This window comes from Hippocampus guttulatus, chromosome 1 (assembly GCF_054856545.1).
Source record: "Hippocampus guttulatus isolate MCC_2025c chromosome 1, RoL_Hgut_1.0, whole genome shotgun sequence".
Taxonomy (NCBI): domain Eukaryota; kingdom Metazoa; phylum Chordata; class Actinopteri; order Syngnathiformes; family Syngnathidae; genus Hippocampus; species Hippocampus guttulatus.
In genome coordinates, this window is record NC_141261.1 from 13,242,147 (window position 1) to 13,258,293 (window position 16,147).

General features: G+C 42.6%; 2 protein-coding genes across 6 annotated transcripts; one reads left to right on the plus strand and one right to left on the minus strand.

The window, feature by feature from the left end:
* Positions 1–1,829: 1,829 nt before the first annotated feature.
* Positions 1,830–7,655, plus strand: ankrd10a (ankyrin repeat domain 10a). 4 transcript variants are annotated; one of them, XR_015100894.1, is made up of 7 exons: positions 1,830–2,118; positions 3,671–3,823; positions 4,886–4,977; positions 5,978–6,204; positions 6,283–6,342; positions 6,413–6,478; positions 6,546–6,634. XR_015100894.1 is itself a non-coding variant. In XM_086110830.1 (6 exons), exons 1-6 carry the CDS (start codon positions 1,933–1,935, stop codon positions 6,854–6,856), a joined length of 1,029 nt encoding a protein of 342 aa, XP_085966956.1. In that variant the 5' UTR covers positions 1,830–1,932; the 3' UTR covers positions 6,857–7,655. The 4 variants fall into 4 exon arrangements, 3 of the variants coding, with proteins under 3 accessions (XP_085966956.1, XP_085966965.1, XP_085966973.1); XM_086110830.1 differs by lacking the exon at positions 6,413–6,478 and having other exon boundaries at positions 6,546–7,655; XM_086110839.1 differs by lacking the exons at positions 6,413–6,478; positions 6,546–6,634 and adding an exon at positions 6,656–7,655.
* Positions 7,656–7,691: 36 nt separating this feature from the next.
* Positions 7,692–14,953, minus strand: ccdc14 (coiled-coil domain containing 14). Of its 2 annotated transcripts, XM_086110867.1 has the most exons (11): positions 14,813–14,953; positions 13,704–13,762; positions 12,861–12,924; positions 12,105–12,177; positions 11,896–12,000; positions 10,980–11,450; positions 9,896–10,028; positions 9,757–9,833; positions 9,188–9,331; positions 8,560–8,662; positions 7,692–8,483 (listed from the first exon to the last, which is right to left on the minus strand). In XM_086110867.1, the coding sequence occupies exons 1-11, from the start codon at positions 14,834–14,836 to the stop codon at positions 7,976–7,978; spliced, it is 1,761 nt and encodes a 586-aa protein (XP_085966993.1). In that variant the 5' UTR covers positions 14,837–14,953; the 3' UTR covers positions 7,692–7,975. The 2 variants fall into 2 exon arrangements, with proteins under 2 accessions (XP_085966993.1, XP_085966985.1); XM_086110859.1 differs by lacking the exons at positions 13,704–13,762; positions 14,813–14,953 and having other exon boundaries at positions 12,861–13,582.
* Between the last annotated feature and the right edge of the window lie 1,194 nt (positions 14,954–16,147).

Sequence of the window (16,147 nt, forward strand, 5' to 3'; positions counted from 1 at the left end):
TGGGTAAATACTTGTTTTTTAAAACTAATCAATATACAGAAAAAAAAAACAAAATCGTCGTACCGAACCACGACGCTATAAATATTGGTTTGTATCGCATATACAGTACTAGTGATGTGTCGTTCGCGAACGAGCCGGCTCTTAGAGCCGGCTCTTTGAAGTGAACGATGGGAGCCGGCTCCTCATTGGGAGCCGGTCCGAATAGGAGTCGACTTTTTTTTTCTCCTGTTTTTTTTCCCCCCCTTCGGTTAAAGCCGTACGTGATTGGTCAAGATCCGTGGTAGAAGAGGAAGGGGAGGGTTTTACACACACACACACACACACACACACACGCTGCAGTTTAGAGAAGGGGGAGGGGTTAGAGAAGAGACACACAGCAGCCAGCACACTGAGCAGCACGCGAACAAGACAAACGAGGAGACGAGAGAGTTAGTTAGCGAAAAAAACAACACGGTGGAAAGCGGAAAGGTGAGAAAATGGATAGGAAACGCAGTGATATTTGGACTCATTTCAATTTAATTGATAGTTCAAAGGCAGCGTGTAGACTGTGCAAGGTTAAAATATCCCATCGATCAGGCTCCACAAATAACCTGCACAGGCACATCAGAAAAGTCCACCCATCAGTACAATTTGAAGAGAAAAGACAAGCAAGGGAACCAGCTATTAATGAAGGTGCTAGTGTGTCTGCAACTGTTGCTGCTGCTGCAATGTCACAACTACCTAGATGTACAACCCAGAGCTCTATGAGCCACTTTATGCAAAAAGCTATAAAACCAGCAAAACAGAACACAATTGACGAGGAACTGGGTAAAATGATTGCAAGTGATTTTCAGCCATTTTGTGTTGGCTGTATGTTGTCGCAACATCTGTCCCCTCAGAGAGAATCTTCTCCAAAACAGGGCAAATATTAACAGAGAGGAGAAACAGGATCAACCCCTCAAAGCTGAGGCACTTGGTTTTTCTTCATGCCAATCTTTGCGAAAGACAAGCTAAACCCTTTACCTGGATGCTGCTTTTTTCTTTTTGTTTTACAAATTTTAATTTATAATTTGTTGTGTGGTATTCAATGCTTACTTATGTTGTTTTACTGTAAATAGTTAAAAGCTTATAAATATACACATTCAGAGATTGGAACATTTTGACGACCTTGTTTTGAGATGGGTCTTTGTACTTTGTTGGTTTTTCTTAATACTTACTTGGTTTTTCTTAATGCCAATCTTCGCTAAAGACAAGTTAAAACTTTTACCTGGGTGCTGCTTTTTTCTTTTTGTTTTACAAATTTTAACTTATAATTTGTTGCGTGGTATTCAAAGCTTACTTATGTTGTTTTACTGTAAATAGTTAAAAGCTTATAAATATACACATTCAGATATTGGAACTTTTTGTTGACCTTGTTTTGATATGGGTCTTTGTACTTTGTTTTTATTTTTGTAGCACTCCATGTTGTACTCCATGTTGAGTATGTTCAGAAGAATATACATAAAGCCATATAAATAATAAATATTTGATATACTGTCTATTTTTTTGCATTAGTAATTCATTTTACGCATAATATTACGTTATTTTTGGTAGTAAATTAATTGAAGCAACAAAAAAACTGAGGAGCCATTTGGGAGCCGAAAGAGCCGGCTCTTTTTAGGGAGCCGAGCCAAAAGAGCCGGCTCTCTAAAAGGAGCCGGAATTCCCATCACTATACAGTACAGTACCTGATTTAAAATGACGCACTGTACTCCCGATTAATTTCCGTCTTTTCCCTCCAACCGACTTTCACTAACTAAACCGGTCTGCAAAACACTCCAGTCCGGATTTTTCTTACTTCCAGCGGGGTCGAGAAGCTTACCTCGACTTCCTTTGTGTTTGAATTAATTTGAAACGTGCTTAGACAGTTCCGTGTGACCAGGAACGACCTCGGAGAGCTTTCAGACTCAACTCATGTCTATGGAACGAGACTTTTCCAGTGACGATGAAGCGTTCACGAGCATGTTCCCTATCCACCGCGCTTGTCGTGATGGAGATGTTGGAGCTTTGCTGTCGCTGGACCAGCATCACACTCATCTAACAACCGAGGACTCCTGCTACGGTTGGAGCCCCATTCACTGGGCTGCTCACTGTGGACAGGTGCGGATTAGCTTCAAAGACCGTAGAAGGAGGATATTGGTTTGTTGTGTCGGCTTTTTCCACGCACACAGAGGTAGAGGAATGACACGATACTAAAAAGTATTGTGTCAAATTTACGGTCGACTTTCTGTGGTTTCTCTGCTGTCATATGTTAATAGTTTGAGCGGAAACAGTAGCAATCGTTCCTGTGGGCACTGAGTTAAGTGGTTTCGTTATGCGCGTCGAGCGCGACTGGTCAGCAAGTTTGTGTGTACAATAAAGTTATAAGGGGCGAAAAAAGCTTGGAAATCTTTGATTGGTTGCGGAGGAACCCCACAGAACCAATTGCAGCTTTAGGCGCCAAGCTGCACAGGAAGTGTGTCCCCTGCTCTGTTTTAGTTCTTTTACCTGGCCAGTGGACATAAATAATTTCACCAAACTATATTACTTGAGGGCGTCCCGGTAGTTCAGTGGTTAGCACGTCGGCTTCACAGTGCAGAGGTACCGGGTTCGATTCCAGCTCCGGCCTCCCTGTGTGGAGTTTGCATGTTCTCCCCGGGCCTGCGTGGGTTTTCTCCGGGTGCTCCGGTTTTCTCCCTCATTCCAAAAACATGCTCGGCAGGCTGATTGGACGCTCTACATTGTCCCTAGGTGTGAGTGTGGGCGTGTATGGTTGTTCGTCTCTGTGTGCCCTGCGATTGGCTGGCAACTGATTCAGGGTGTCCCCCGCCCACTGCCCGAAGACGGCTGGGATAGGCTCCAGCACCCCCCGCGACCCTAGTGAGGATCAAGCGGTTCGGAAAATGGATGGATGGATATTACTTGACTTCACTTTTTAAAACAATGTATCCATAAATGTGTTGTGCGTATACAAAATCGTTATAGTCCTCTGAGGGAACTACAATGTGGCCTATGACAAAAATGTGTTTTAACGCTCATGGTTTGTGACATCAAATATGAAGAATATTAGAAACATATTTTAAGATGATTTAGAAATAAGAATATTACAATATACCACCATATTAATTAACATTCTGAACAAAACATAGTACGTCATAATAATAAAACGTCACACACTTCTTTTTTAAAAAGTATTTAATCCAATAATGTGGCACATTTAGGAAAGCAATTTATTTTTCTAATTTCATCAGCGGTAATTCTGAGATTGATAATTCCGAAGTGTTCTAAGGTTTGGGGTTTGAGTCTTGTCTGGCCTTCCTGTGTGGTGTGTTTGTTGTACTTTGGAGGTTTGGGTTAAGTTTCTCCGGGTACCCACTTTGTCCTACGTTCCAAAAACATGCATGTCATGTTGGTTGAAAACTAATTTGTTCATAAACTTGAATGTTTTTTGACGATATATGCACTGTGATTGTCTGGTGACGAGTACAGGGTGTACCCTGCTTCTTGCCCAAATCTGGTGGGATAGGCCTTGGGATACCCATAATAGAAAATCGATGGATGGTAATGAAGAAGAGAGTAGTTTGGTGAGGGGAAGACTATGGGAAGTCTAATCCCTGAATGCTAACTAAATGTTCTCGTCATCTTATGTGGATGTTTTCCTGGTCACATGCAGTTGGAGTGTGTCATACGCCTGGTGCAGATGGGTTGCGACGTGAACACAGTCTCAAGTCGCTTCAAGCAGACCCCAATACACACAGCTGCGCTCGGTGGGCATCCTCGCTGTGTTTTGTGGCTGTCGCAGGCTGGTGCAGATGTCAACCGGCAGGTGAGCAGTGATATTAATGTGATTGTGAAAGAAATTCATATTACTACCATGGAAAGCCATTTGATCGTTTACTCTCTTTCATACCAGCTTAAGACCCATATACTAGTCTAGTTCGATATATTTTTTTGTCATTGAATTCAAACATGTATACAATCATATAAAAGAACACACTGTTAATATAAGTACACTTGTATGGGGAAAAAAGACAAAACAAACGTACAAACAGAAACTAAGTATCAATGAAAGCACCCACATGCGGATGTGCATTCATCCACATAGCATCCACATTCATCCGCATATGTGTAACCGCTGGCATTTTGACCTTGCGGTGTTGTGTCCGTAATTATGAGTTTGTGGTTTGTCATGTCCCAAACAGGATCAGGTAACGACCGTCACAGTTCACCTGTTCTCTGGATTTGGTCATATGACGTTCACAAACAGAGCCCTTAAGCACTGTAAAGTCATTGTCAGTCGACTGACTGCAAGTAGCAATTCAAGCCAAAATGGTAGCCCCCTGAGATGGATAAATGCGGGTGAATTTTTCTGCTTAATTCATATTCCACGATATTAATCAGAATACTCTGTTTGGACTAGTTGGGGGCTCATAGAACATATTGTGAAGAAAATATTTGACTTGACTTTCTCTTTAAAAGGGAGAGCAAGCAGCTATGAACGGAAAATCCGCAAGTTCATAATTAATTGTCTAAAGCAGGGGCGGGCAATTATATGTCTCCCTGCTCCAACACACCGTGATTATAAATGATCAGGATCGTTATCCAGCTTCTGCAGAGCCTGCTGATGAGCTGATCATTTAAAACATAAACATAATTCATACATGAGACATAAACCGGCCCTTGAGGATGGGAATAGCCCTCCTCTGGTCATGATAGAACAGTGAAGAGCTACACAGTAAGCACATCCAAAATGAATGAGTTGCATCACCCAGGACGAGGCATATGTTATACAAAAGTATATTATGATATATTAAGTCTTGCTTGTTTATGTTATCAATCCATTTTTTTCGATCACTCCAGCCTGATGCCCCAACTTCTGTGTTTTCAGGATTTGGTAGGGGAAGCGCCCATCCACAAGGCTGCCAGGGCAGCCTCCATGGAGTCCATCCAGGTTCTGCTGATAGCGGGTGCCAAATTGCAGTAAGTAACCTGCTGAGCAGAGGTCAGGACAACCGCAGCTTCATTTTGCAGCTTCATTTAGACAGCCTCGAAGGTTGAACTTGATCTATTCTGGAATACTCGTCGACCTCTAAAACGTTGAACTCGTGAATACATTTTTCTTACCGGGAAAAAAATGTCAAATACAGTGGTACATTTACTTAGGATTTGAATGCGTTCCATGACCAAGCTTGTAACTCATTTTCCTCATATTGCACATCAAAGTAATTTTTTACAATTTGAAATGAATCACACGGTATTGTAAAATATGAATTTAAAAGAAGAAAAATTCACAAAACAGAATGTAAAAACTGGTTTTATAAAGGACAGTAGAGCCAAAGTCACACACATAGACACAATGTAGCGTTGATGTATACCTTGATGTGGCGTGAGTGAGTCAGGAGCTGTTTCTCGCTTCCGTAGCTGATTGAGAACACAGTTAATTCAGAGTGAGCTTTTTTACATGCTCCTTGCATGTGTTTTCATTTTGTATTTGTGTGTTTGGCTAGTTATCTCATCAATGAAAGGCTTAAAGTGCATCAGTGACTGTTGCTCTCCTATTTTTTTCACTTAGATCAAGGGGCCGGATATCTGAAGCTCACTCATAATGATAAGCAACAGGCCATTAACTCGAAAAACTCATAAGTTAGGGAGCCATTCTAGACCTTCCATCCACACCTTCACTGACCCGGCAGGGTGGCAAATAGCATTTTCCTGCTGGTTAACAAATCTCAGAGTTGGGAAGCAAGACCAAAAACAAATATGTCCAATTGCAGGCCTGGTAAAGCACACCAAAATTTATATTCTCAATGTAGATATGCTGAAATGACCAACATTTGGAATGGCCTTGTCATTTGATTTATAAATATACTGTACTTGCTTCTACTGTCAACTTTTTTTTTTTTATAAAGTCACTAATTACCGTAGACAGGAGTACGTGGAATTTTTGCTTTCCATTCACTTGTCTTCACTCGCTTTGTAGCTTAACGAACACCAGCGGGCAGACCGCAGCTGACCTGGCGCGCACTCAAGGTTCCGACGACTGCCTGCGCCTCATCGCCAACTTGCAGGAGCACCTGCGGCAGCTCGGTGAGCTCCAGGGCAACGGGGAAAAGCGTGGGAGCGGCCCCGTCCGTGGTCCTGGTCTGCTCTGTCGGAAAAGGCTGCAGTCTGCTTTTGAGAATGGTCAAACAAAGAAAGCAAGGAGAGGTAACAGCGACTCCTTTTACTTTCATTAGCTGCCTTGGTTGACCTTTGTCTGCTCATTAAATGTGCTCTGCGTTGCAGATGTGTTCCAGCAGATGCAGCATTTTGAACCTGAAGACAGCATGGAATCCGACTGTGGAGGTTAGCTGTCATGCATGTTGTCATGTGTTATGCAGGCTAAGATTGCACAGAGTAAAATAATTCTTCACAGGATAAAGAATGATCCAGGCGTTGCAGGAATCCCAATACAAATAGAGCGAACCTCCGCATATTTGCTGTAATTTAACCGGCGGTCACGTATTTCACGTGAACGAATTCAAATTTTTTGCCCCCCTCCCCAACAGCAATTTGTACTGCAGTCACTGACAGTGTCCATCCACCCTTGCCTGTTGACCACGATGATGACGAACCAATGAAAAGCGACGAAATTTCCACACGGCTGTCTTGGCAACAGGCAGGTTCGCCATACACTCAGCGCCACTCAGCGGACATGTGCGGCTCGCTGCATCTGACAGGAAGTCCCAACGGCTGCGTGTCCCATCGGCCCGAGTTGGAGAAACTACAAGGAGCCGATTGCGGCGACTTCCTACTTTATGGACATCACCACGGCTTTGGGGACACAGCGGAGGAGTTGTCTCACAGAGGCCACATGTGACCGAAGTCCTTTCAAAATGCGGAAGGTGCCATGTATCTCTGCGAGTACTCATAAGCCTAAAGCCTTTTGATACTTTCTCACAGATTGTCACGTTTCCCCCTAAATAGTCACGTAAAATTTGGTCATGATACTGATAGTAATATTTTTTCGACACATTTTGGGAATGTCCTCTTGGTGCTGCATCTGACTTCTGGTTGTTTTTTATAAAACACTTGTTTCCTGACCTTTTTTTGGGGGGGGGGAAATTGCATATTTTACTTTTTTTTTTACAGTACGCCAAAGAAATGTCACAAAAAAAACTCTATAATTGTACTTTTGTACTTAGTGTGAAATCTTTGATGTATGACTGAACACAGGTGGCTACGCAGGTTAATTATTCCTTCTGCACTCTAATGGAAGAGCATTGGTTGTGAATTAATGCTACAGAATACCAGACAGACATTGCCTCTTTCCCTACTTGTATTGCTGCAAACGTTTTGTAAAGTGAACACTACAGCGAGTCACTTGGTCAGGGTTGTCTTTTTAATCTGTAATGGCTGTCAGCAAGGATGATGTCATCTGATTGGGTTGCCGCAACTTCATTTCGATCCCTTGTTTGATGTTGTGCCGAGAAAAGTATTGGTTCTCCAGGCCCAAACAGGAAGTGCATTGCACTCTTTATTTACATTTAAACTCCGACGTGTACTTAAATGTTTTGCATAGACCCAGTTGCTCCCCCCCTCAGCTTTCCCACCATCTCTGACAATCGAAAATAAAAATTATTTGTAAAATTTTCAATAAATCTCAGCAGATTGTACAAGTGTATCGAGTGTCCACTGAAAACCAGATTCTCATCGCCATAGACTCAAAATAATTTTTATTGGTCATCTTAAGTGTCATTACAAAGGATTAAAAAAAAAACACATCGGTAAACCATTCCAACATCTTCCATCTATTCTGATCAGGGTTGTGGGGACCTGGAGCCAATCCAAGCTCGCATAATGCGATAGGCGAACTACACCCTGGACTGGTCGCCGGTCAATGGCAGAGCGCAGAAAGCCACAAGCTCTCATTCACGTTCACACAAACACGGAGGAGGAACCAAACTCAAAATTGGAACAGGCACGTAAAACCATAGAATCATCTCCCTAAATCCTGTTTGATTGTTTTTTGCAGATTAGCTATGCTGGCATCCAGAGCGGCCAATCCGTCTCGAAACGCTGCCTCATCTCTGGTGTCAAAGGTTGAAACTGACCTCATACTGCAGTCAGGTGACAGAGTTTCCATCTTGCCCTCAGAAAGGAACGAGTCAAACAGTTGCCGGCGCTCTTCACCCGTCTGCTGCTCCGATAATTGTACTCCCGCGAAACCTTCACTGTGCGTCTGGTTACGATGATGGTAGGGTTGAGATGGCGTTTTTTCTAGCAGGGTCATTTTCGTTTCATCTGATGTTTTCTCTTCCCTTTCTGCAGCCATGTGTACATTAGCACGGCTGCACGAGGCCTCCGGTTGGCCCAGAGTCATCAGGTATTTCGTGATGCGTTCAGTGGCGCCGCCGTGGTCATCATATTGCTCCTTGAGTGCTGCGTCAGATGTCGCAAGGTCAACAACTCTATCGCACTCATACACGTTGCCACTCCTAATCATCCTGAAAGAGAGAGGAAGGCAAATGAAGCTTTGATAGCAAGTTCAATAGTAAACTTGGGTAGACACCCGGGACCTACCTCTTCAGGTTCTCTATCTCTTCCAGTCTTTGCTGGGCAAGTGAGGCCAGTTCCCTCTGCACCTGCTCACTGTGGACAAATTTGATTCTCATGGTCTCCAAATCTGCACGTACAAACACACACAACGGTCTTGTGACTGCATATAATCGATGTCGCGCTGTTGCTTATGCCAACGGGATCATCATTTTTGAAATGAGACCGCCAAGTGCAACAAAAATATTTTTGAAATGTTCTGCTGATGAATCTAAATTCCCCAAATCAACAAATGGTTATAAATAATCACATCTTTCTTGGCACTGTAAAAAGTAGGTCCACACAAAGTCAATCTTCAGCTGTGAATTGGGAAATTCTCCATTGCGAGACTAATGAAGGATTTCTAATCTTATCAATGCAAGTTCTGCAAGGACCGTTATCGGATCTCACTATTTTACACACAACCTAAAGTCCATCCATGCATCCACTTTCTAATCGGTTTATCCTCACGAGGGTGGCGGGCGTGCTGGAGCCTATCCCGGTTGTCTTCGGGCAATACCCTGAACTGGTTGACAGCCAATCGCAGGACAAGTAGTGTCGCCATACAATTCCAAAACAAAATGCAGGACAGCGAGCGGGTGCCGCAAGACTCAACCTGATTTCATCTGCGCATTCTGTGCCTCGCTGTCGCGCAATTGTTTCTTCGTGTCCAGAAGAGATTTCCGCGCTTCAGCGAGAACAACTTTAAGCTCCTGCAGGCGGTATTGAGCAGCACCAAGATCCTCTGGAAGACTGAGTACTAAAAAGACAAAACAATTGATCTTTAATCATTTCAAAGAAATGTGAACCTTTTCTCAATTTAAAACAGTTCTTTGGAGTCATCAAAATAGCCAAAGGACAGAGAAGCCTTAACTGCAGTGCAGCATAGAGACAACCATATAAATGCTCGAACATAGCAAGCATGTTGCCGCACAACACTGTGCTATAACAAAAGTGCACAACGCTAAATTGAGACTTTCCCGTGTACTGTTAAAACCCAAACAAAACAACTGTTTGAAAATTCACAGTACAGCTGGGTTGCAAAAGATGAGTTCATTGCATGGCACACTTTTCACACGGTTTTTAGAGCGCCGGTGAAATCAGACCATTTTGAGAGGTGATCCTGACACTGGACAAACACAACTGCTGTATCTGTACACACACATTTAAACACAAAAGCTTTACCTTGTGAGTTACACAGGGTTTCGGTATTTTGTTGTCTCTCCCTCTCCTTTAACTGTTTGTTGAGAAACGCCACTCGTCTGGAATGAAGATGTACATGAACATGATGGTGACTGGAACCCCGTCTCACATTGCGCCGTACCTGTGAAGCTGGGCATTCAAGTTGCGCAGAGTCTGCAGGTCTGCAGATTTCTCAGGGTCGAAACCTTTGGAGATCAACTGCGGCGAGGACACGGTCGTCTCCAGATGACTGAGCAGCTGCTCCGCAATACTGCCTGCGCAACCAAAACGGCGAACGGAGACAGAAGCATGCGTGATAGGAACAGAAAAAGAGGCGTCGGTAGAAATTAAATCATTGGTCGAGACAAAAGCTGGGTAGAAAGACATCACAGAATATTGTAGCTACTTCCAGACACGGTGCAAGTATGCAAACGTCTTGCTTATTCATATTAGCTGATTGTTCATGTAGGTGAAACATGAGTTTAATGCACACCATTAAAGTGCATTTTTTTTGGGGGGGATTTTTAAGTAAATCCAATAGACTTTTTTTTCCAGTGTACCAAAAACTGGTACCACCCGCTCTGGCTGATTATCATGCTCACTCTCTGATGTGGAAAACGAACCAAAACTATCCAGAGCACAAGGAATAAATAAAGAAGAGGGGAGAAAAAAAATGGTCGGAAGAGGTCAAATTGTTGCTCGTTTTGGTTTTTCCAATCAAATTAAATGTCGCACCAACAAGTCAATCGCATGATTTGTTTGACAGTAACGAAAGAGTTATGAAATTAAGAACATTTTCCTATATTTTAAATTGTGCGACATTATTTTATGAATTAAAGGCGAGGTGAAAACGTGTATTTCTTTTGTAAGCATGTAAGTCAGCGATAAAGGGGATGCCATATAAAATCTGAACTAAGATGCCACTTTGGTTAGGGCTAAACATTTAATTGGGTGAATAGCATAGCACGACAGAACGTCCATGCACATGACTTTGAGAATCATCAGTAGCATTGACATTTTATTGGCACGCTGGTCCCCATATGAACTGCAGGTATGCACATTTTTAAAATGATCCAACATAATTTAGTGCTAATTATTTAGCGGAACTGCCAAGCGACGACTTGCGGCACCGCAGGGCTTCGGGGACTAGTTTGAGAACCCCGTCGGCACAGTACTTGTATTAGCACTCATGCAATACAAAAGAAAGTATGACAAAGAAAACGTACCTTTTCCAGCTATCAACGCCTTGAGCTCGCCAAGAAGATACTGAACGGTCCGTAGTTTTTCTGCACTAACGTCATCCCCACTATGTATGTCACGGGGGGTGTCATATGGCGGACCAGGATTAAACTTAGTATTGTAGGCGTGCGCACTTTGGGCGTCTGTGTCTTTCACAGGCACAGAATCAACATCTTTGCCATTAAAGGAGGCCGTGTGGTAACCGCCAAATGATTGGCAGGCGGTCTGAGCAAGAGTCCGTTGACTTGAGCGGTGGGCGGAGTGGAGCGCGGACTCAGACTGGGTCACAGACAGAAGGACGGAGGTCAAGGGCTGGGAGGGGGCAGACCCGGGAAGCTGTTGAGACGGTCTCAAGGATGGAATTAAGTGAGACTGCTGGAGGGTGGGCGCCGCCTTCGCTCCCAACTGTGAAATTGGAGGACCATCTTTTGCTCTTGGGACCTGAGTAGAACTGCGTTCTGAAGGTGGAAGAATGATAAGTGTCAATTTACATCATCAGAACACAGGGTGTCCAAAAACAAAAAACATACAAACACACACACACACAAATTGACTTGCTCTTTGTTTCAGGTGCAAACTACCCTAAATGAGAATATGTCAGAAGGATATGGACAGTCAGTTTTTGAGAATAAATTTGAAGAAAACAGCTAACAACCCCAAACGAAATGTTCCGCAATGTTGTCAAATCAATTGGGCCGTGTTTTTAGCTGTCTTTGGAAAATTATGGAAACCAGCTTGCATTTTTGCAAAAGCTTAAAAGTATCATAAATTTAATGTGATTTCCTTTCCATTCAATTCAGTGGACTTCTTAAATATGTCAAATATCCTCCAAAAACTATATGTAAAAAAATATATGTGTCATAGCCAGTCAAAGAATGAATAAAGTTTTGGGCGACTGACTACCTGTTGTTGGAGGGAACTTCTTGCTGGTCTTTTTCCCCGGTCCGGTTGACGGTTTTGGTTTGGCAGCACCACCGTCCACTGTTTTGAGAGGTTGTCTCAAAGGTTCTAAGCACAATCACACACCAAAAAAACACAGTTACATCACGGCACAAGTGAATTCTATAGTACGAGCTCTTAATCTGTGACTGATTCCAGGAAAGCCCTCCGACCTTCCTTGTCCACCTGGAGCATGCCAGAGAGCAGAACAGCGCAACGATCCAGCCCCGAGTGCAGACTGGCAACCTGAGAGCAAAGTGTGGGATGTATTCACAATCATTTACAATTTGTGTACTTTGATGCAAAATGGCATGTTGGATGGATAATTGTCAGTAGCCTCGTTGAAGAGAATTGTTTGATGGTTTAGGCGTCAAGAATGATTTGGAGTGAATGTTGTGTCTCGTGCCAGTCAAAAATCCTCAAGCATTGGGCATTCAAAAACACATGTGTAAGTTTTTCAGACGTTATCATTCGTGATTTTTACATGTTTTGTTGGGAAAGCTATGGGACCACATTGTTTTGATAGCTAGCTAGCTAGCTAGCTCGTAACACCACACAAGGTGATTCTTATTCTTCAGAGGACAGACATATGGCAATTACTAAAGAGGGAAACTATTTTGTGTGGGGGGGTTTGTTTTGTCAAGTTATTAAAATGGGTGTTGTATAGAGGAAGTACATTTCAGAATGTGGACTTATCTACTTCTCTATAAGTGCAGGGGTTTAATCAGTAACTACTCCGGCCAATCTTTTTTTAATGTTTGTTTTTACTTTTGCCACCTCTGGTGAAGATTGCTTAGAAATAACCTACAATTATTATTTTTCCCCCTTCAAGTTGCTTTTAAAATGTTTTTAATTATCAAGAACATTGCTATATAAAATGATCGTCACTGACCACCCACATCCACCCTTGTGTCCTAGCCTTTGCTCACCTGGTCTTTAGGATCTGTGGAATAAAAGGAGTAGGCCGGTTCCTTTCGCCCTGGAAATGTGGCTCTGTTCATATAATAGAAATAAAATACAGTATATTTCTGAATAAGGAGAATGCTGTTCATGGAATAAGTGTAGCGGCCTGGTAGTCCAGTGGTTAGCACGTCGGCTTCACAGTGCAGAGGTACCGGGTTCGATTCCAGCTCCGGCCTCCCTGTGTGGAGTTTGCATGTTCTCCCTGGGCCTGCGTGGGTTTTCTCCGGGTGCTCCGGTTTCCTCCCACATTCCAAAAACATGCATGGCAGGTTGATTGGACGTTCTAAATTGTCCCTAGGTGTGAGTGTGGGCGTGGATGGTTGTTCGTCTCTGTGTGCCCTGCGATTGGCTGGCAACTGATTCAGGGTGTCCCCCGCCTACTGCCCGAAGACGGCTGGGATAGGCTCCAGCACCCCCCGCGACCCTAGTGAGGATCAAGCGGTTCGGAAAATGGATGGATGGAATAAGTGTAAAACATGTGTAAGCTTATGTTAAATTATTAATTATTTTCATTTTATATTTGAGCATTATATTCTTTTATGTTATAGTTATCTAAATTATATTCTGTTTAATAATTGTTGAAACATTCTTATGTTGCTTGCGTCTGATTGGCTAAAGGGAAGCAGGAAGTGCTTTCGTGACTGAAAGGGGGCTGTGTTCTCGTTCATCCGTTCGGACGTTTTTTTTCCTTTTAATAAACTGCATTAAAGGATTCCATCTCTCCTTTTGTCATTCGTAAAGTAGAGCTGTCCACTAAAAACAACGAACCCCTCCACTTACACATGCAATAACACAAAGAATGAACTTGCCGTTTCCTCGCCTGTTGTAACCTGGCTCCTCCACCTGTCAGCTTTCCAGATGTTAGTACCTGTCAATCACAAGCAGAGTGTTTCAATTCATTCGCCAATGTCCATACTACTGATGCTGTTCAAGGTCATACAGGGAAGCTTGCGTCTTTCCCAGCTGGCTGTGAAGTGGGATACACCAAACCAGACTGATTATGTTTCAATCACTGCGCCAACTAAATGGAGCGTCAACGTACAGTAACATTCGTTAACCCACGTATTAATCGAAACTGGATTTACACTGCAAGTCAAAGTGCTCAATTACCCATTTAAAAGAAACCCCGACCAGAACAATAAATGGGTCTCAAAATACAACCACTGATTTCTACTATTAAAACACATTGATAGAACAACATAAGAATTTCTTGTAAGGTATAAAAAATCTCATTTGTTTGTTTGCAACAGGGGTGGCCCAGTCCTGTCCTTGAGAGCCCCATCTCAAGCATGTTTTAGATGTTTCCCCTCCTGCAATACACCTGATTGAGACGATTAGATCATTAACAAGATCTGCAGAAACCCGATAACGAACCTGAATATTTGAATCAGGTATTTTGGCTAAGGAAAATATGTAAGACTTGTAGGATATGGGCCAACCAAACAGGCCCAGATTTCACACCGAAAAAGTTTGTTAGCAAATTAAACGAGATGGGCAATATTTCAATATATTTACATACTTGGTGTGACATTTTTGTTTGGCGTTTTTGCAATTTGTTTGTAAAACGTGCAGGGCAGGGCCCTCGAGGACACCCCTGCTCTATTCTATGAGGTTCAGCCAATTTGGACAGATATGACACATCCAAAATGGCGGACGAGTTGACGTACCGCAGCTGTGGGTCAGTGTAGCCAACCGGCTCGACGCGTACCTTGCTAAAACAACCGTTTCCTTACTTGCTGAAAAAAACACAGCTTAAACGAGTTGCAGGAGCATCATTACCGCTTTGGGATGCTTTGGCCAAAGAGCGAATTTAACCCGAATTTAAAGCAAATAAGACACGAAAGACGATCGAGAAGTGAGGGAAAAGTGCAACGAAAGTAACCGAATTTGTGCCCGTAAATGTAATCAATGCTCTGACCTTTCGCTTTATACTTCCTTTCATTGCTGAGAAACTGCATCACCATAAAGCTAACTTCTGGCGCTCCTTTAATGTTGTTACTGTGCAATCATCGGAATACAACGTAGCATGTTTATTTCGAATACCGTATTCTTCTTCCTGTTGTTTTCTTTTATGGAAACCAACCAATGTTATTAGATGCACTACCGCCACCTATCATGGTGGAGCGTGGCACAAAGGACCGTAAATACAGTACTGCACAGTACTGTATCCTCCCTGAGTCAGAGACATAATCAACACTTTTTAAAAAAAAAAAATTATTTAGCGTGTTATAGCTGATTCGTGGCCAGAAATTTACTATATTGTGCCCAAAATGTAGTACAGAATTTAGTGACCACCAATTATTTTTATCGCCTTTGGTCGAGAGCAACTAAATAAATAAGAAAAGTTATTTTTTTTTTTAAATAAAGTTAAATTCACATCCCACCTGAGCGGAATTTTGAAATAAATACGTGAACGTTTTAAAAATGAGCACTCGAGTAAACGGAAAGCATTGTAAAAACAGCTCAATTTAAAAATTGAATCGGTCCGGTCAACTTTACATTTGAGTCGTCAAGCAAACAATTGCCAATTAGGCGGCAAAGTAGCAAACCTGGCAACCCGCGATAGCCGAGCTTTGCTTTTCTGCCACGTGCTAATTGTGCGTAGTCGAGAAGCCGTAGCCTGCGACGCAGCAACGCAAAAAGACACATTTGAGTCAAATTCACCTGCCAGGACGAAAACATCAGTACAGTATGCATATTTATGTCTCTCTCAACAAACGTTAGTTGGCAATTAGGTTTTATCGCGTAGTTGTTATTGCGTTGTCTGGTTTCGCCAAATACAAACTATCTTTCGAAGTTCCTTGGGCGAGTTTGAGCTAACGAGGCGTCAATAAAGGCCAACACGTGTTCGTTCTTTTCTCTAAAATGACTGTGCTACGGCTACTATTTTTAAAATACATTGAGGATTCGGTGGTTTCGGTTGCAGAAGGCCGCTGTTGGAAGGCCAAGTCTTGTGTCGAAGAGCGTAGTAGCTGCAAGGCCAAATTTTTGCAGAACACACTTTATAAAATATTAGGTAGCTCACGAGAAGGTCAATTCCACAAATATGAGTCGGAACTGAAGCTTCACAACTGCACCTACACTAAAATAAGTTTAATGTTCATATCAAAATTTAAGCTTGACAAATCCAGTACAATTACTTTAGGTAAATTTTGCCACGCATTCCAACCAATGACCTTGAGGTAGATTTTAGACCATTTTTGCCTCGGAAGTAAAATTTCTGTAATTTTGTATTCGTTTCAGGTGAATCAAA

What these genes read in the sequence shown, in the direction of transcription:
- ankrd10a (XM_086110830.1), top strand. Translation starts at nt 1,933, where the DNA reads ATGTCTATGGAACGAGACTTTTCCAGTGACGATGAAGCGTTCACGAGC. An exon ending in GGGCTGCTCACTGTGGACAG is followed by an intron (nt 2,119 to 3,670) that starts GTGCGGATTAGC and finishes GGTCACATGCAG; the next exon opens with TTGGAGTGTGTCATACGCCT. An exon ending in GTGCAGATGTCAACCGGCAG is followed by an intron (nt 3,824 to 4,885) that starts GTGAGCAGTGAT and finishes CTGTGTTTTCAG; the next exon opens with GATTTGGTAGGGGAAGCGCC.
- ccdc14 (XM_086110859.1), bottom strand. Translation starts at nt 13,154, where the DNA reads ATGTTTTTGGAATGTGGGAGGAAACCGGAGCACCCGGAGAAAACCCAC. An exon ending in GGCGTTGATAGCTGGAAAAG is followed by an intron (nt 10,029 to 10,979) that starts GTACGTTTTCTT and finishes TTGGTTGCGCAG; the next exon opens with GCAGTATTGCGGAGCAGCTG. An exon ending in TTGAATGCCCAGCTTCACAG is followed by an intron (nt 9,834 to 9,895) that starts GTACGGCGCAAT and finishes TCTTCATTCCAG; the next exon opens with ACGAGTGGCGTTTCTCAACA.